The 21051-nt window shown below is 47.7% G+C and overlaps 1 protein-coding gene across 1 annotated transcript; it reads right to left on the bottom strand.

The window, feature by feature from the left end:
- Positions 1–5694: 5694 nt before the first annotated feature.
- On the bottom strand, positions 5695–8148 carry LOC144097608 (uncharacterized). The gene is made up of 3 exons (XM_077630269.1): positions 7911–8148; positions 7000–7183; positions 5695–5908 (listed from the first exon to the last, which is right to left on the bottom strand). The coding sequence occupies exons 1-3, from the start codon at positions 8146–8148 to the stop codon at positions 5803–5805; spliced, it is 528 nt and encodes a 175-aa protein (XP_077486395.1). The 3' UTR covers positions 5695–5802.
- Positions 8149–21051: the final 12903 nt, after the last annotated feature.

Here is a 21051-nt window from a genome sequence, read left to right as displayed (position 1 = left end):
GAGAACCTTGGGCGGCGGATCAACTTCTTCTTCTTCTTCTTCTTCTTCTCCTCAAGTAATATGGCACATACCCACGTGGGGGGATTGGCCAAGGTATAGGGTAGAATGCCAATGAAGCATTTGCGCGGGGAAGGAAACGTCAGAAGACTGAATCAAGATAAAAAAAAAAAAAAATTGGGAAAAATAAAATGAATTCAAGGGGTATGAGTCATCCGGAATAGAATCAATCTAGCCTTTTTTGGACATGCGAAAGAATTTTGTGTATAGCTAACAGGATAATCGATTAGTTGCACTTATGTAATCGTGAAGGTAGCCGCATACACTGCTTAACGGGAATCCCTTGGCACTCGCACCGAACGATAGAAGAACTGTAAGAGACAGAGGCAGTCCTAGTCTCGAAAGAGGAACCTCCAGATATTGCTTTCTCTGAACCGCGAACCGCCGGCAAGAGAGGAGAAAATGATCGATTGATTCAACTTGCCCACATGATACACAAAGGTTTGTCGCAGCGAACCCGCACCTGCATAAGTACAAGTTTAAGTGAGGGATTCTACATCGCAGAAGCGTCATGGACACTTCACAAAGCCTTGACTTACACCACCGGATATTCCATGGGTACTTTAGGTGTTGAAAGTCCACGGTATTCAGCAACGGATCACTCAAAGTGGCTGAAATATGTTGGAACCGCTGGAAACGTGAAGCTGCTAACAGAATGAGGTGAGGGACGGGATATATTACAGGTGCGCTGAGAGCTGACCTTGCCAATAAATCAGCCACCTCGTTAAAATAGACGCCTGAATGCCCAGGTACCCAGACCAAACGGATCTCGCGCACTGTGCTCGGAACAAAAGACCTAAGTGAACGAGTCAAGAAAGATTTTTCCGAATTTTGGAGAGAGACAATAACTGAAAGGCAGTCTGTGAGAATAAGAACCCGTGCGACATGTCTGGGAATTTTGAGAAGAGCCAAACCAATGGCCAAAAACTCTGCGAAGAATATAGGAGTATAATCAGGGATACGAACGGAGTAGCTCCAATCTAGATCCTGCGAATATATGCCAATCGCCGCCTTCTCACAGCTGCCGGAGGCATCAGTGGAGAAAACAGTATGATGTGGAAAATTCTGTAGGTGTTCAGAAAGAAGACCATTTAGGGTATGTGCGGGCATATGCTTCGCATGGGACGGGAAAATAAAGTCGTAATAGAAGACGGGATCAGCCTGCGTGTCAGCAACTCGTTGCAAGGAGATCAGATCAACCTGAAGCGGAGCTAACAGATTCTGCGTGAACCTAACTTGCGGAAGCTGATAACGTGGCCAGTGATTAGTCAAAAAAAGGTGTGGTTTGGATACAAAAATTGGAATACTAACGCCTGGGGCCGGGTCAAAAGACTTAAGGAAAGTACGCACTGTTAGAAGTTGGAAGCGGGAATAGAGGTTGGGGATACGCGCTTCCAGATAAAGGACAGCGTTGGAAGCTGATTTTGGGAGCCCGAGGCATAGCCGTAGGGCACGTCTTTCCAGTAAGGCTAATGGCTGCAGCTTGTAGTTCGCGCTACCAGAGAACAAGGGGCAACCAAATTCCAGAATCGGTCTCATATAAGCCTTATAGAGCAACAGTAGCGTGTCACGACGCATGCCAAACTTTTTATTGCCAACTCGGGTCAAACGGCCCAGTGCACGTTCCCCTTTAATAACATTATTCTTAATATGGTGTCGCCAGTCCAAATTTTGGTCATAAGTAACACCTAGGTATTTAACCGACTCCACCTGCGGAATTGGAGTGGAGCGGTAGGCTAGCGAGATGTACATAGGAGCGTCGGGTGGAAATACCAGCACGCCGCATTTGCTGACATTAAGTGATAAATTGATTTGGTCCAACCAGACTTCAAGAGCATTCAGATATGCCTGCAAATACCCGTAGAGCACATGAATATCATTTGCTGATGCGAAAAAAGCTATATCATCTGCGTATACATAAACTGTAACGTTAGGATGAATGGGGATGTCCCGAACTAATATGTTGAAAAGCAGCGGAGAAAGAACAGAGCCTTGCGGCACACCTCTTGATTGACCATAGGTATTAGAACAAAAAGATCCGTCTGTACAGAAGAAAAATCTATCTTTTAGAAATTCACAAATCCAGGCGTAGAGGTAATGCGGTGGTTGTAGTTGAGCAAGCTTGTTAATGAGGACTGTGTGCTCCACACTGTCATAGGCCTTCGCAACGTCAAGCGTCACCAAGGCCGAAACTTCTCTCTGGCGCATTGAGAGTCGTATTCGGCTCTCGAGATCCACATGCGCGGACCATATGGAACAACCGCGACGAAAGCCAATCTGTGCGGGGCTGAGGCCGTTAATATGATGAACATGCTTTGTGAGGCGACTGTGTACTACTCTGCTGATAACTTCTTCTTCTTCTTCTTCTCCTCAAGTAATATGGCACATACCCACGTGGGGGGATTGGCCAAGGTATAGGGTAGAATGCCAATGAAGCATTTGCGCGGGGAAGGAAACGTCAGAAGACTGAATCAAGATAAAAAAAATTGGGAAAAATAAAATGAATTCAAGAGGTATGAGTCATCCGGAATAGAATCAATCTAGCCTTTTTGGACATGCGAAAGAATTTTGTGTATAGCTAACAGGATAATCGATTAGTTGCACTTATGTAATCGGATCAACTCCGCGTCTACGTTCTTCTTCTTCTTCTTCTTCTCCTCAAGTAATATGGCACATACCCACGTGGGGGGGGAGCGTCTACGTTGACCGGCACCGCTTCTTCTTCTTCTGCCTCTTCCACCCGCCGCTGTGCCTTAACGGCTGAGGCGTCCGGCTTTTACGTCATGAGCGGGCGGGTTTAATCCAGGCCGCGTTTAGACGAAGACGAAATGCAAGAACGACCGTATACTGATATTTCGTTACAGTATGACGTGTACAAGTGTTTAAAGAAACGTCTATTAACTGTGTGCGACAATATCTGCCCATGTTTTTAAATTAGTTATCTTTTATTCCTTCCTTGATAAATTGAGTGCAGACTGTATCACTGAATCTGTAACTTCGGGGCGTCCTTGCACATTTGTACAGTAGACTACTTTGTAAACTACGATGCAGTAAACTACAGTTAGCAACTTAAGTAAACTACATTGACTGACTATCATCGTAGATTTCTTGCAATAGATTTCTGTATTTCTTTAAAAAGTTCCCCTGGCCGTGTTAGGCCGCCGAGAACACAATGATACAAAAGTGACTACGCCTTCACCATACACTACTGACATCTCCTTTAAGGACGCCAGAACCGCTGAGTTTGGGGCCCTATAACAATTCGCCACATAAACTCTCTCAGCTCTTAATGCCACACAAGCCAGTCGCGGGCAATCCTTTTTTTAAATTAAAACTTTCGTCATCTTCAGGACCCCTTAAAAGCTTGTGCCAAATAACGTCAGACACAAAGGTAAAGCGGTCTTCGCTGGTCCAATAAAATGTAAAATGCATATTTAACCTCCCAAAGATGACAAGTCATTGCTCATTTTCTCCTCTCTATTCTTCATGAGCGTTGGCTGCTTCTAAGAAATGCAAGCTCTCGTGGGAGATCAAGTGTAGCAGTTATCTCGGATCGGATCGGAAAAACATTTATTGAGCTCTAGAACAGAGATCTTCACGGCTTCAGACGGCGTCTTCCATCTTCCGATGGCGTCTCCCGTCTCCATTCACAGGGTTGGTGCCCTAGTCCAAGGCTCCCCTGAGTATGGCCATCTCGTGAGCTCGCTCTACTAGGCACATTTGGCCTTTCAAGCTTACGCTCGAAAGCATACTCTCCCACTGCTCCGCACTCGGGCTTTTCATTCTATGGATAGTTGGAGGATCAATCTTTTGGCAGGCTCATGATATGTGGTATAATTTTGGTTTCTCTCCGCACCATGGGCACCTAGCCTCATACTGCGCAGGGAACATTTTATTAAGAAGGTTTAGATTCGGGAAAGTACCCGTCTGCAGCTGTCGCCATGCAGCAGCATCCTCTCTGCTTAGACCCTTATGAGGGGGTGGATACTTCAGTCTGACCCCTTTATAATAATTTAGGATATCTGAGTAGCCCATGGGTGCTTACTCGGGTTCCTCAAGGCTAAATGTGTCGGACGCCCGCCTGGTATACCCTCGAGCTATCCTATCCGCATCTCAAACCACGAGGGTGGTGAATGTTTTTCATGGCACAAGGGCGTCTGTGGCCGAAGATCGCCATGGCAAAAGGTGTTTTTTGTCCACTCAAGGTGAGGTCAATGACTCATTTCCCAGCAATCCACCCCAGACAAGCCGAGCACACGGTTAGGGAGAAGCTTGCACCCATTTCAGCGGATGCTCAAATCACTGGGCCACCGCTGCGGTTACAGCCTTAATCTCAGCGGCAGATTTATGGAGAACTCTTAGACGGTTGTTTAAATAAGTTTCTAAAATTTGTACATAGGAGAAAGAGGAGTCAATACGCACCTTAACTGGGACATTCCTTACTAGAGCGGAAAAGCGTAGCCCCTCCACCCCGCTCCAATACCGACCCTTTTCTTTCAAATCAGCTCCTATGCGATCCTGTACCCCGAGAGGAATGTCTGCAGTGTGCAAGCGACGTGAGTTGCGACATCAAAGTCTACAGCTCAACCCAAAGCAGGCACGGATCAATGCCGGACTCGGGCGTCAGTGCTCAACTTGCAAAATTGTTTTCTCGCATAAAAAAATTGCTCCAATCAAAGTTCCTGGAATAAATTCTATTGAATAATATTGCTGTGCAACGTAGTGCCATTCATATTTTTACGTGTACCACTTCCCTAAGCAATTCGCTGTTGAGTGCACCGCAAAAAGCAGCCTTTTTCAAATGTATCATTTTTTTTTTTGTTGTTGAGAAGGCTGACATTTTTTATCTGAAACATTTTTGCCGTCTTCTTTCTCTTCTGAACAACTTGGGAAAATAGTTTGAATGACTACTGCGACCAATTAAAATTCAATAAAAAAATTTATAAACTTGCATAACTTGTACCTCCTTCCTTATTTTGTATTTGGGATAAACAAAACGAAATGAGTTTTAAATTACTGGGTGTAAAACTTATTGTGATTTATTCAAATAAAACATTATAATCGTGCGTAAAACATTTTATTTTGTTCAAACGTTTTTGTTAGCCTAAGTTCTGCGACAGTCTGCAAACTTAAAATGACAGCCAGGGCACGAAAATTTTTACCGGCCTCTCAAAATAAAAGGCTTTCAGCTAAAATTCTGAATCAGATGGCGTGGAATGACCAACTTGTAAACGATAAATTTCTGTTGAAAGTAGTTTTTCATTACAATCTATCCATACAAGCCAACTTAAGTTAGTCTTACACGTCCCTTTGACTACAGCTGCAGGCTCTAGCCACTACTATATGCGTGAATATAGTTACAACTGTTCTTGCACTTTGCCGCGAAGCTGTTTTTTATCTGCACCGGTGCGCGGCCTTCCCATTTTTGGTTTCCACGAGACATCTCATTTTTATACGCATTAGACATGGCGAGATTGCTTTGCATGAAAAGCTAGTGACCACGCGTGTCAGCTCCGACAAACTTAATACAGTTTGCGGCGTTCCCAGTAAAAAGCGTCTGGCTCAAACCGATGGTTCTATTACGTTATAACTATTACACCAGCGCTAAGGGTGACGGATAATTCAGCAGTGCGTATACAACACGGCAGTGTATCTGCCTGTTTTTGAAATCGTGTGTGTTCAAGAAATAAACAGAAGCAAAGACGTTTTCAGCGGTGACCGCGCAGTTGTCGGCTTCTTCGTTCGTCATCCCATCTGCTTCCTCTCGTATAGGATGCCGCAGCACTGGGGGCAGACGTGGTAGAGGTCCTTGAAGTAGTCCGTGTACAGGGGCACCCAGAAGAAGCAGCAGCTGGAATGAATAGAAGGCGCATGGTGCGTGCCGCGTAAATGTAAGCTGTGTGTGCTGGTTCCGTCGGGACGAGGTCTAGCATCTGCGAAAATCATAGCACGTACCGGACGACAAAACTTAACGAGCACTTGCTCCAAGGATACAACGAGAGATTAACTCTTTCTGGTTTGCGAAATGATTAACCTAACGAATTCTCCACGCAACAATACAATGATGATTTATGTTATAAGACAGTTATGACTAGTGCCCTGTAGCCTGACAAATGCCTGGCCACAGACTGACGGATCTTGTCTCGTGGCGCGTTAGTGAGTTGCGTCCCGAAAGCGTTTGCGTTTCTCGTGTCTTCCCCTTAAGTGCAGCGTTCCGAGCTTGATGTTCAACCTCGACCTAGGGCGATATATTAATAATAATAATTGGTTTTGGGGGAAAGGAAATGGCGCAGTATCTGTCTAACATATCGTCGGACACCTGAACCGCGCCGTAAGGGAAGGGATAAAGGAGGGAGTCAAAGAAGAAAGGAAGAAAGAGGTGCCGTAGTGGAGGGCTCCGGAATAATTTAGACCACCTAGGGATCCTTAACGTGCACTGACATCGAACAGCACACGGGCGCCTTAGCGTTTTGCCTCCATAAAAATGCAGCCGCCGCGGTCGGGTTCGAACCCGGGAACTCCGGATCAGTAGCCGAGTGCCCCGCCGCGGTAGCTCAGTGGTTAGGGCGCTCGACTACTGATCCGGAGTTCCCGGGTTCGAACCCGACCGCGGCTGCTGCGTTTTTATGGAGGAAAAACGCTAAGGCGCCCGTGTGCTGTGCGATGTCAGTGCACGTTAAAGATCCCCAGGTGGTCGAAATTATTCCGGAGCCCTCCACTACGGCACCTCTCTCTTCCTTTCTTCTTTCACTCCCTCCTTTACCCTTCCCTTACGGCGCGGTTCAGGTGTCCAACGATATATGAGACAGATACTGCGCCATTTCCTTTCCCCCAAAAAACCAATTATTATTATTAGCCGAGCGCCCTAGCGGCAATACTGTCGCTTTTTTTTTTTGCGCGTAGTACGCGTGTATCCCTGCAGGGGCGCTGATTCGCACTCACCACACAATGGAGGCGCAGGTGGCGCAGGCCATGCACTTGGCGAAGCGGCCGTTCTCGAGCTCCACCCTGGTCTTGACCCGCCGGAAGCACTGGGGGCACGTGAGCACCACGGGCTCGTCGCCAAAGTCCGGAAGCTTCTCGGGAGTCATGTCCGGTCGAGCCGTCAGGTGCACCTCTTCGGGAACTGCGCGTGCATCAGAAAGCCCAATACCAGAGGATTGCATTGGCTCGCTGCAAGCTCACAGTGCTTAGCAGATTATACGCTATGTGTGAAAATCCTTAGAGCGGTCAAAGAACCAGGAGTCAGAGTCCTTAAACATTGACTTGGTAGCGGTACTGCACAGATTACGTAGCAAACACGATGATCGAAACTCCAGGATGGAGAGAAATTACGAAGCAAACATGAAACGCACTCCACTCTCGTAAGCCTTTCACCGTGCTTGTAGACACTGTGTCATCACTGCGGAAAAAATTCAAACAAACATGCCAGTTCGCTGCGGAATCAATTACTAACTTCTAGGTTTGTACGCACGTGTCTTCATCGCTAATTCATCATTTAAGCATTTTGACATTTGGCGAGTAAGAGGCGGAAATAGGGGTTGGTGAGTGAGTGGTGTACTCCGAATAAAGCTTAACACGCAGAGAGAGATGAATGTTATTTTTTATTTGCGACGAATACGATCTTTATATTCTTACGCAAGAAAACTTCACTGCATTAAAATGAAATATGAAATATCAGGGTTTTAAAAGTGATTTCAAAGAAATCGGTTTCTGAATCGCTTCGCTAGCGACGGATTCACTAAACAAGGTTTCAGCCGAGACTGTGAGCCTTATTTTGGGAACATGGTTATTGGGGTGCAATGGGTGAGTGAAGGGGGATTTCGCAGCATAGCCACCTCAGCGCAACATACCATCCCGCTGAGGAGCTGGCGGAGCAGCAGCCGGTTTGGCGTCCGGTTGGCCGGGCGCCGGAGGCGGCAGGGTCACAGCTGCGGGCTGTGTGGTCACCACAGGCTTTGCCGGCGGCTTGCCCGGCGGCCTGGCTGGCGACTTCGGCACGGGCGCCTTGGGCGCGGGCGCCTTGCCCGGTGGGCCGGGAAGCAGCGGGCCCACGAGAGCATTTTGAATAACGGCGGCAGCAGCAGCCATGTTACCAACACACAGCCTTCGTCTTTTTCTGTTTCGACTAGTGAAACCACACTACTATACGCTAAGAGAATGGAGGCTATGACGCAAACTTCATCCTCTCTAAGCCACAGCAGAACTGCGGGTTGAGGTTCAACACAGAATGAGCTTCAACACAGAAATAAAATATCAACCCTAATAAATTAGTGTTGGGAACTGATAAAACCTACATTAAGTTTTTTACCGCCCCCCCCCCCCCCCCCCCCCCCCCCCCCCCACACACACACACACATTTTCTTGCTTATATTCGCCGCCTTCCGCTTTTCTCTGCCCGGTGAGACCTGAGAGGGCGAGATCATTCGCTAGAGCTGCGTACTGCGCTGAACAGATGTGGCGAGGAGACCCAGGAGGAGGATGACGCGTCGCCATGGCAACGGTGGCCGCGAAACCTCTTCCGCGTTCGCCCTCGATTTCAAGGGCGGCAGCGAGACCGTGACCGATCTTCGACTCCGCTCGCCTTGCGCAGGTCGGTCAAGGCCGTCGCCAAGTGGGTCGCCTCGCAGCCGGGTCGGGGTCAGGACGCAGACCTCGTTCACGGCCGCCAACGCGTTGCAGAGGGAAGAGGGGTGAGGACGGGAAGCGGGCCGCCTCCTCCTTTCAGGAGGACCGTGGCTCGTTTTATTGTTACTTTTTGCGGAGATGTTTTTGGTTGATTTCGTATTTTATTTGTTAATTTCATGTGCAATGCTGTAAGGCTTTTGCGGGCTGTTGCCGGCTGGGAAAGGTGGTTTGTTATATTGGTATTGTTTGTGGCGATGTTTCTGGTTGATTTCTGATTTTATTTATTCACTTTATTTACATAGCTGTAAGCCCTTTGCGGGCTGTTGCAGGCTGGGAAAGAAAGAATACAGAACAAAAGCACATTACTAACAGGAGCACAATTCCAGTTTCTTTTTTATTTTTCAGTAGTCTCGGCTGTATGTGTGGTATAAAAAAAGTGCGGATCCGGATTATTAAATTCAGCAATGGTTTTCGGGAGAAAGGAGTATTTAAAGAGGTCAGTTCTAGGTGTATGCCACATACTGGCGAATGGGTAGTTATGGGGAGACAATCTGCCTGGCGGTCGGATGTATAGAGCAGAGTCTAAATTAAACTTATTTTCACGGAGCACGTAAAGAATCTTGAGGTGGGCTATTTTTCTGTGTGGCTAGTTCAGGAACTTGAGTTTGGATGCGTAGGGTTGTCACTGACTGTGTTTTGGAATAAGGGGAAAATATAAATCTTAAAGCGAACCCTTGCATTTTCTCTTTTGTATTGTGCATTTGCCTATGTTTATTTTTTTATTTATTTACAAATACTGCAGGCCCTATTCGGGCCCAAGCAGGAGTGGGTACATACAACAACGTAAATTACCATTGCCAATTAGCAATTAAGAACACAATAAACATGTACATACATCATTGTAACACTATACGTAACAGAAATAAACATGAACGTACAACAGTGCAATACGTAAACAAAATAACAATGAAAAAGCGTAACGCAAAAGAAACTGCTCTCATTGCGGCAATTTTAGAGGTCAAAGAAAAGGTTATTTGAAAGCTGAACGAACGATTCTATTGTATTAGCGTTAACTACTTCTTCGGGTAATTTATTCCATAGTGAAATTGCATGGGGAAAAAGAGAATATTGATGGATGTTGAGGTTACTTAATGGTTGCTTAATTGTTTTGTTGTGGTTTGTACGAGCAGAGCGCATGGGGGGCTCGGGTAAATAACATTCACGCGCTATTTTGTAGTGACCATGGTACAGCTGATATAAAAATTTGATGCGAGATACAATTCTGCGATGAACTATTTTTTTCAATTTCGCCCTGTCGCGAAGAACGGACACGCTTGAAAAACGCGAGTAAGTGTAGTATATAAACCGCAAAGCTAAATTTTGCACTCTTTCTATTTTCTTGATTAAATATTTTTGATGAGGGCTCCAGATTAAATCCGCATATTCTAATTTTGGTCTGACAAGAGCTTTGTATGCTGTTAACTTAACGGTTGATGAAGTACGGCGCAATTTCCGTTTCAAAAATGTTGGCAATGTGGGTCCCATATTAGCTTGCATACTCTGGTCGGGCTCTATTCTTATACGCTTGAAGCTTAACGTTAGGTGTTCTATGTTCCACTTTCCGTTTTAAGAAGCTGAGTTTTCGTTGCGCTTTACAGCATACTTGATCGATGTGTTTAACCTTGTTTAAAGTTTCAGAAATTGTGACGCCTAAATATTTTTGTTTCTACACTTTTGGACCGTAATGCTTGCCATTTTATACTCTTCTTATCGGTACTTATCGGTTACGCTCACGACAAGAGATTTACGGGGATTAATTTGCATGCCCTTTTCATGCACTAGTTATCGATATTTTTTTTTTCAATCGCTGGCTTAGCAAAACTTCACCTTCAATATTTCTTACGTAACAAAACAAGAAAAAATCGTCTGCAAAAAGTCGCACTTCTACATGATGGTCTACATCCGCTGCAATATCACTGATGTACACTAAGAACAAAACAGGACCCAAAACATAACCCTGGAAAACCCCGGACGATACATGCAAGGTTGGTGAGCATTCAACGGCTGTTTGGACAAATTGTGCCCCGTTATAAAGATAAGAGCGAATGCAGGTATTAATCTGCAAATCAATACAATATACAAGCATTTTTATAATGTTATCATGATACACTTTGTCACATGCTTTTGATAAATCTATCGCGATCACGTCAACTCGTTTCCTTGAGTTGATGCCTGCGGCGAAAGTATGAACAATTTAAGAACGAACTGCACGAACCGCCATTCGCTCTTAGGCAATTGCTGCGGGGTCTATGATATATAAAAACGTGTGCATTTAAGTGCGTTATATTTCGATGGATATATGTTTCGGGACACGGAATAGTCAAACAAACCAGCTACGTCGCTTATTCTTTGGATGGCTGGCACTTGGCGTGAACGTGATTTATGACCCAAAGTGACGCACGGTTAACGTATTCCATGATTTGAGTTAAGCCCATTCTTTGGATGGCTGGCATTTTTAATGATTTTGCATATGCATTCAAATAGAAAGAAGTGGCGAAATTCCCCGACCTCCCCTCGGGATTCTACGTACACCGTGCCAAACAGCTTTTGAGAGCAAGAAATCCACAATTACTGGCATATGCTGGCCGTTTTCCGGGTTTTACTAACGGGATAATAGCGGCCTGTGTCCATGCTTCCATCCGTCTTCCGTAATTTTTTGAAATCCTCTAACCCAATGCAGAGACTACCGAGATGGATCCATTACGTAATGTATTTTCTGGACAGATAGTTGTCTGTTTACTTTCAGAAATTAGATTAATATTTCCGTAGGGTTGGCGGCACTAAATGCTTCATAATTGCAGACATTTTTTGTCCTGAAGTGGAGTTAGGCTGGTGATGATGGTGGTGAACAGCTTGCCACTACTACCAGTTTTTGTTATCTGCTTTGTACGCATTTCAGAAATTGCCTATGTTGAAAAACTAGAGGGGGCGAAAAGATGTTCAGGTTATCTGTTTGCTGGTTATAGTGTTGTCCGAGTACCAGCAATTAATAGTAAAGAAATTGTGCAATGTGTGTCGTCGCCGTATAATTTTAGAACCTCTTCCACCGTTTGCTTGCATCATATCGACCTATATACTGATAACACAGTGGTTCGGTCCGCCGGCTACGCAGGCGGAGGGACCGGGTCCAATCCCGGCCGTGGCTGTGTCGTTTCATTGGAGACGAAACGCGAAAGGCGCCCGTGTTCAGTGCGATGTTCGCTCGAGTTAAAGAAACCCAAGTGTTTTAAATTATTCCGGGGGGGTGCGTAGTCTATGTGTCGCTTCTGGACGCTAAACAACATACACGAACGCACAAACACACATACGAGCGCATGTGCGCGCTCGCACACACACGCACGCACACGCATATTTACACGTACACGCGAACACGTACACACGCTCGCATCGTCGGTACCATGAGCCTGACTACGCCCACTGCAGGGCAAAGGCCTCTCCCATGTCTCTCCAACTATCCCTCTCCTTTGCCATCTGAGGCCATACGTGTCCCCTTAAAACTTCTTAATCTCATCCGTCCACCTAACAAGTACAAGAACGCGTGCGCCCGCACACTAAGGTGAGCTCTTTTTTGTAAATCGAACCATAAGCATTTTTTTAAGCAGTTGCAAATATGGCAACAGGCTCCGGTAAATGTGGTTCACCTCAAGGAAGCTTCGCCAAGGCAGTCGTTAGGACGTTCGGCTACTGATCCGGGATACCCGTGTCCGAACCCGACCGCGGCGGCCGCGTTTCGATGGAGGCGAAAACGCAAAGGCGCCTGTGTGCTGCGCGATGTCAGTGCACGTTAAAGATCCTCAGGTGGTCGAAATTATTCCGGAGCCCTCCACTACGGCACGTCTTTCCTCCTTTATCTCTTCCCTTACGGCGCGGTTCAGGTGTCCAACGATATATGAGACAGATACTGCGCCATTTTCTTTCCCCCAATACAACTATTATTATTATTATTATTATTATTATTATTATTATTATTATTATTATTATTATTATTATTATTATTATTATTAAGTATAGCAGTACAGAAATATGGCCGGTGTTCCGCTCCAGGCAGCATGCGAAAAATACGGAGATAAAAATTGCACTGTTCATGAGCGGCAGTTGAACGCCTTCAACAATGTATCGGTACATTGTTCCTCAAACAAGTCTAGCGCTCGCGAACAACACAGCATGTTGGCGTCGCTTAAGAGAGGAAAGGGGGCGCAAAACAATATCACATCATGCATCCACTCTCCTCTGGGTCGTCCTTTACCTCTTATGCCTTGAGACGTTGAATGTAGGCAAGCAGCCAGAGACAAACATGCAACGCACAGCGGAGAGCGCCGTTCGACGGCACTAGCGGCACAGTAACCGAACAGGAGAATGAACCTTGTGGGAAAACTCGCCAACCGTTCTGCTTCACGTTGTGTTGCCAGTATTATCAGTCACAAAGGTTCCGAACATTGAAAGAACTCTTGAATATCAGAGCCATCAGAGACTGCGACAGTGCACAGAGCTATAGCTGAGTGTCCTGCTGGGTGGTCGGCGTCGTGCGCATGAGCTGAGTCAGCTGAGCATTGCGCAGCGCCGCCTTCCTTCCTCCGTGTTCGGCCGTAAATAATCAGCCCGTACTGCCCATGCAGCGCGGTCTCTCTCTCCAAGGTCGGGCGAGCGCGCGTCCGCTGTGTTAGGTATCAGACCGTTAAAGGTGAACTTAACACGCGCAGCAGGCGCTCAAAGTTTCGGTTTTCCGGCGAGCAAGCCATGCGGCGCATATGGCAGACGGCCCGCCTAGCTCAGTCGTCTCGAGTCCCGCGGCGCGACAGCAGAGAATGCGCCGAGAGGGGGCGCTGAATGGGTTGCGGAGGGCAGGTGGCCTCCAGGAAGCAGGCGGAGCCGGCGGAATCCTCTCCGCGTGCTTACGCCAGTGCGCTTGTGTGCTCGCGTTATCGCGCGGTGTAGAAGGGTGCAAGAAGCTGCGTTCGTTGATGCAGGCACGCGCGCTGACTCCGCACTGTGTTGTTCCAGTGTGCGCGATAGCGACGATAGAGCACGGAGTGATTAAGCCTGCCGACGAGGAAGTCGTAGCCCGTTGGGCGACAGCGCGCCGCCTGGTTGCAGACCTAGTTGTGAAATGGCGACCGCGCGGGAGATTCCTGGCGCATCGGCACTCAGTGAAGGCGAGGACAAGGAGTAGTTCGTAGTCGACGCGATTCAGGGACGCCGTTGCATGGTGGAGGCTAGCTACAGCGGCTGTTTGTTGCTCATCGTGAGCACGGCGGACGCCACCCTCGCTACTGGAGGCGTCAGTGTGAAGACAGCGGCTGTTTGTTCATGGTGAACACTGCGGACATCACCCTCGCTACTGGAGGCGTCAGTGTGAAGATCTGCCTTTCCAGGCTCGCCACTACCTTGACCAAGGACAAGCATTCGGTGTTTTGGCTCAAGAGTCGCGACAAGATGAGCAGTGAAGACTCGCACAAGAAGTATGCGAGGAAGAGGTCCTTCAGGAATCAGGTGCGTATTGTTCCCGACAACTGCCGCTACTGTTCCTCCACGTAGACTACATAGCACCCGAGAAAAGTGAAACGAATACTGAAAAGAAAGTGCCGCTTGATCAGATTCGTTTAAACGGGCCCCGCAGCCGTTCGAGGCATATAAAGGACTAGGCAGTGTTATCGCGCCTCATCGGCTTTTCCGGGGAATTCGCCTCGAGGAGGCACTTCACACGCCCTTCAGATTCTCTAAGGACACCTAAAAGGCTTCCAAACTCCGGCCACATTCTCGAAGAGCCACGGCGTGCTTAGCCCTTGCTGCGTCCACGCATTGCGGTCTGTACACGCGTTCTGTGGAATGCTACTGTGCGTTCCATGCGACGCCGGTTGCAACGCTTGCGGTTAAGACCGCGTTGCTGTTGGCGTTCGGTGCAACCCCCCCCCCCCCCCCTCGCTCGTGCTTATAAAAAGGCCGTGAAGGAAGCGTTTGGGGGTTCTACTCGCTGACTCATCCATCGGTATGGGTGCTGTCTTTGTCGAGTGTGAATGAAGCCGTTTCAAGACGCCAGCGTTTTCTCTGCGGATGCAACAGCCCTCACGTAACCGAAATTATTTTTCATATCCAATGAAGTGCGCAGAGAAAGTGCCTAGCTTTTCTTTATTTTGAGGGTATTTCTCGCCGTCCAAAATGCGTCGGAACTGCAAGCATCTAGACAGCACAGCTTTGTACGGCACGAGATGGCGCGATAAGCAGAGCGTCTGTGTGTTACCGGCCCAAAACACTTCGCTGAACGTGGAGAAAAATTAAATGTAAATTTTTTCAAATTCAAATTCAAAACTTTATTTCCAATGACTCGTTGGGGGTCATCAGGCAAAAAAGCTGCCATTAACAGCTTGAGGGTGCCTGATGCCCGTACAAGGCAGCAGCATATAGCCAACACAAAATTCTGAACACATGTTCAGTTACACTTTCACAGAAATTGACTCATCGGAACACATTCGAAACACATTAAAACACAGCACAAGAAAGTATACAGTACGAAAAACATAAAGGCAATGAAAATACATTGAATACGATTAGCTGCACAAAAACTGGGATGAGAAAAAAATTTCACGTGTCTGTTTTCTATTACATGCGCTTAAGTCAAAATTTGCAGACAGTAATTTGTTAAGCAAGCACGGCAACTTGTGCGTGAGCGACTGTAGCATATAATTTGTACGTCTGCGTGGTATCAGCCATGTCTCAGATCCACGGGTGCGACAATCACTTTTCTGTTTCTGCAAATGCGAAAGGAATTTTATGAGGCTCTTAAACTTTTCATCGGAAAATAAGTATGAGTACAGTAGACGGAAATCGTAAATTTTTCCGACGCTTATTATGTTATACCGTGTGAACAATGGTGCAGATGAATGTAAATAGGACACATTTGCAATGCAACGAAGTGCTTTCTTTTGAAGAATGAGCAGTGTTTGAATATTTGTTTGTGTGGTTGTGGCCCAAACCAGGAGAGCTTAGACTGCATACGTATTACGCGGACCTAAAAACCAACCACGAAAAATTGCAGTGTCAGATTTGGCGCTTTGAAACGACCTTAACCGCAATCCTATTATATATGCTTTGCGGTACTAAATACGGAACGGTGCTGGTAGGTGCGTTCTTATGCTTCGGCATCCCACCCTTGCTAGACTCTTGTGACTGGGCATCCCGCCGATGTCACGTCGGGGGTCATCTCGGTAGTGCAGTGCAGTTTCCTGGCTGTCAGAGCAGCTACCACGCAGAAGCAGGCCAGCCAAGGTAAAATGACGGCGGAGCAGTGTTCGGAACATATTAAGGCGAGAGTCTTTAATGGCTCATACTCGCGGTGACCGTCCGTCCGTTACATCACCTCCTAGGTCACGTGGCGCCACGCTCGCGTCAGCTGCTCTGCCCCTCCTCTGTCGTGAAATGAATTCAAGCGCGGCAAATTCAAATCAGCGCAATGAGTCGCAAACGACTTACACCTTCCAGCAGTTAAGAGATATCTAAGTGCCTGCAACGAATTTTTTACAACAGTATTTGCAACATAACAGTCCAAAGGTTCGACTCGGGGGTCGACAGCATTACCGCTTCTCGAGAAGGAAATAGACAGTGAAGGTGACCGACGTTTAAGAAACCGGCGGTGTCCAGCTAAGAAAACCCGGTCGCTGCGTCCATCTCTCCCCTCATCCCTCTGTTCTCCGGGCTGTCTTTTATGCCCGTGGTGGCACCTCAGGATGCCCCGCCTCCGACCCAGACCTCTGATACAACGATTACCGACATCTGCACCAGCCGCTGCGCCTTGCTCCGCTGCTGTGCACGCCGGGTGGGTAGCTCATCAGAAACGCCGGCTCCGAGCACGTTCGGGCTAAGACTTTAGGTCGGGCGTGTTGCCGGCGCTCGTATGGCGGCGAGAACAGCTTGCGCTGCGCCGAGCAACACAGCGCCTCGCTTCCCAAGAGAGCCAGCTGCAGGAACTCCGTTGCTAGAGTTCTGGCGCAACAGACATGTGCACCCTCACTTCATGATGGCGTCACTCAATGGGGTGATGGTGAGGGGGAATTGCTTCATACCACCGTGAGGCATACACACAAATTTATAAGTGCGAGGGTGAGGGAGAGTAGAGGTGGTGAGGGGCGAAGAAGATGAACGAGTTGAGGGTGAGGTACGTGTCTCAAAGTTTGTGCGTAAACTCTCCTTTATTAAATTTCCGGTCCGGGGCGCAGCCTATTCCAGAAGAAGCCTGGATGAGCGAACGAAGACCAAACGAGTACAATTAAACAAGAACTATAGTTTAAAGGCGCGCTGCGCAATCTGTGCGGCCTATTTGCTCTGGACGTCGTATTAGCTAAACACGATACGGGAGAAGGCGATAGGAAGCACAACGAAACTATGAGAGGTAGAAAGAAAGCTTCAACAAGTGACGAGCGAAAGCGCTGTGCTATCGATTAGGCGACACTGTGTTTCTCGACAGGAAGGGAGCTGCAAGAGAGGAGCCTCGCAAGTTTGGCTAAATAAAGTTTGGCTGAATAAAGTTTGGCTGAATACCAGTATATCACAGTGGAAAATCTTCATAACTCTTTAAAGACACAAAGTGCAGGGCTCTCCCGGGCCTAGCAAACCCAGCGCATCTACGAAGTAGTGGTGACGTCCACACAAAATGAATCGTTTTACGATACGAACCACCACCAGCGAGAATCTGTCGTCGGACAGTACGAGAGGTGTGAGGTAAAAAAACAACAACACAGATAGCACCCATCCCAAACCGAGGGCGGCTGGAAAAAATAAATCACAGGATGGTTATCAGGGTGGAACACGGGCGGGTCGGGTCTCTGCAGGAGCGCGCCATCAGATGCGCAAATCAGACGAATGGGAATCAGTGTACACCAGGTATAGCCGGGGAAGTTCACGACAGAGAAATAAAGGAAGAGCGTTGTCGCTCACAAACACCAATGCTGCACAGAAAGCGGCGTTTAACAAGTCATTTCCGGCTCTTCGTTCATGCAGCCCGCGAAGAAGATCGGCGACTACGGCTACGTGCTGGAGAAGGATGCTGACAACCTGCAGTACTGGCGCTGCGAGTACGTGAGTTGCCCCGGACGATGCCGCACCGACCGCAACTTTCGAGTGGTGGCCGGGCCGTCGCGCCACCTGCAAGAGCTGCATGACCAGCACCGCTATGCGGTCTCCAGCGGGACTGAGTACGCCACCCAGTGCCTGTTCCTCCCAGTTAGAATCTACGGAACGGGAGAATACTTCAGGGGTGAGAATGCCCGGTGGAAGCCATTTATGCAGTCAAACATTCTCTTTGCAGTAGGACTAATTTTTTTCCGACACGGTTGTCGGCGGCACACCAGAGAAGAAATGCAAATGACAAATTCTTAGTTCAGTCCTTAAATCTTATTAGTCCCTTCTCCCCATGGACAAAGCTACTAGAACAAACATTGACTATGGCTTGTTCTACCTCTGCTCGTTTAGGGGGTCTGCTTAGACACTCATTTGAGGCGGACAGAAACCGATTAACTCATTTATGATTACCTTATTTATTCCTATAAAAGCAACCGTGTAAGTACATATTTTCTTCAGTCCCCCTTCGCCCTTGCTCCGGCCTTTTTCTATTCAGTCCGGCAGTTCGATGAGGTAGCGCTAGCTTTCATTAAATAAAAAAAACACTACAATATACACACTCTAAAGAATATATCCACACTGCTTCTTGTGCATCATGCGTCGCAACCTTTCTCTTTTTATTAATGGTTCGAAACTTTGTCATGCCATGTTAGAGAGGCTTTATAGTGTGTTCATGATGATGATGAGGATCATAGTGGTGGTAGTGGATTTTATGCCGCACGGGCATATGCGGTCATAATGTGTGTTTATGTATGTGTTTTGTGATCCTCTCAGAGCTCATGGCTGCAGCGTGGATTGCCTATGCATCTTGCTTGATACGGTTTTTTGTGCAAGCTTAAATAAAACCGAATTACATTCGAAACGAGAATTATACGCACCTCTTTCTTATTGCGCGCAGGAACAGTAATGGCGCCAGCACATCGATGGCTATGCAGCTGGACTGCACAATCACCGGCAAAGGGGTGCGTGAAGATTCGAAAGGAGGCACGCAAGAAACCAACTCAGAGGTGTCTGCTCGTCGGGAGCAAAATCGGGAGCAAGAGAAGCGGAAGCGGAAGCTGCTACAGGAGGAGGGGCAGAGAGAGGATCTGCGTGTCGAGAAGCGGCATCACCGATCAGGCAGCCCAGTTGGGGAGCTGTCGGTCACCGATTTGACCAACTCTCATCCGCATGTCCTCCCGGATCGACATATCAAGCAGGAACCGCCGTCTCCGTCTCCTCAGGCATTTGCGGTGAGCCATGAGACCAGTGACGCCTGTCACAGCGATGGACTTGAAAGCGACGACGATCGCTCTACTGTTAGCTTCGAAGGTGATGACGCAGACGAAAAATCTACTTTAGGCCCGGAGGCCGCAGACAATAACGTGAGCCGGGCCGTTCAGAGGCGTGCACAGGGAAAAACCGAAGATGGAGGCAGGAAGAGCGCTGGCGACGATTGTAAGAGACAGTCACGTGTAAGCGCCGACTGTGAACCCAATAACAGACCTTTAAACGCCAAGCGCAAGCCTTCGCAGGCGACAGCCAACATCAGGACCAAACCTGCAAGCGGCAGCGAAGGGAACCGACCTGAAACGAGCGCCAGCCACGAAGGCGAAACCACGAACGAGGCCGATGACAAGCGGTCGCACGAAAGCGCCAGCCGCTCGCTCGCTGACAGTCCGGAGCCCGACACCAGACACCGGGGACACCGCGCAGAACAGCCACGCGAGTCACGTGTCACGAGCGACAGCCGCGAGCGGGATCTGCGATCTGCTGTCCTGATCCGGATGCACCGCCTTCTCGAAGCAGAGACCGAACTGGTGAACCAGGGGCGGTGTAATGAAGCTCTGCGCGGGATGCTGCTCGAGCGACACATGAGGGGAATCGTGTCGAAGACGGAATCCCTCCTGCCTTTCAAGTAGGCTGGCAACAAATGTGGCAATGGACCCTGGAGTAAGCGCACTGTGCGGCGTCAGGGTCCGAATGGTGTACCCGCAAGCTGCATCCGCTACGAGCTGGCGACCACGCATGGCGTGTCTCATGTGCTGCCCTGGCGAAGAATGTTTTGCATTTGATGAAGAATGCTAATGCGTAAACATTGGATGACTATGTTTAAGCTTTCGTGTCATCACGAGCTTATCATCACGATAACGTTCGAACGAATTGAGTTATAAGTACGGTTGCGTTAGATAGAGCATCAAAAAATCTCGCAGGGGAAATCATGAGGTGCGTGTGGGGTAATTAGTTTAGAGGCAAAAATGTCCCAAAAGTGGGCGAGGCCGGAGCAAAAATGGCGCCAAGAAAGTGTACGCTGTAGCGTATTCCGGTTTGTAATCAGAACACCTGTGTAACGCATACTCGCTCGACACTGAGCGTCCCTGTACGCTAATAAACAACAGTCGTCGTTGTATAACGCTAAACTCCCGCAAAAATAGTTTCGTCATTTGTGAGATTCTCGAAGCTTTCACATGCGTCCATTTCCGAACACCTGCGGTTACACGTATTTGAATCTTCATATATTTTCGCAGCTCGTTTGGGTTGTGATCATTTTTAAGACAGCTGCAAGGCGCTTCTAATCCTAATTCAGTAAAAAAACGCTTAAAATAGTTGTGTAATTTGTTTATACGTAGAAAATTCAGACATCCAAAGAAACCACAAATATCAAAATAAACTGTAAAACTCCCGTATATCATTTCAATAGCTGTTTTGTGTAATTAGCAGCTGCAGTTTTTAAACGAGCAACGTGACGAGGAGTATACTGTAGTGTTGCCATGGCCACAGTGGTGCTAGTTCTCAATTGAATTCTATGCGCAATGTAAAAGATGGCTGTCCATACGGATAGAATCTCATGTTTGCGGGATATAAGAATACTGCAAATCCCAGTACAAACGGCTGGCAAATGTATTAAGCTGAGCGAGGGTGACCTTCGGACGCGGGTGATTGAATCAGAACCCTCTTTGGCGATCTTATCAAAGTGCCTGCTTAGTTGGCTGGCTCTCCGTTGGAAGGCGTTGCTTGTACGAAAATAAAGATTTGCTTCGGTATTTCGACGCACTCTTGCCTCGATATAACAATATAGCAATGTTTTAAGTGCGAAAAAGAAATCGCAGTGCACAAGAAGCATTTATTCAGTGCTGATGTCAACATGCTGTTCTTATTGCTAAGGTCATTATGCATCCACATGGAATGAAATTGACTAATCTGCACGTCGCACGT

The sequence above is a fragment of the Amblyomma americanum genome, chromosome 7 (genome assembly GCF_052857255.1).
Source record: "Amblyomma americanum isolate KBUSLIRL-KWMA chromosome 7, ASM5285725v1, whole genome shotgun sequence".
In the NCBI taxonomy this organism is placed as follows: Eukaryota; Metazoa; Arthropoda; class Arachnida; order Ixodida; family Ixodidae; genus Amblyomma; species Amblyomma americanum.
Note: the sequence above shows the minus strand (reverse complement) of the source record. Positions and strands in the feature narration are given on the sequence as shown.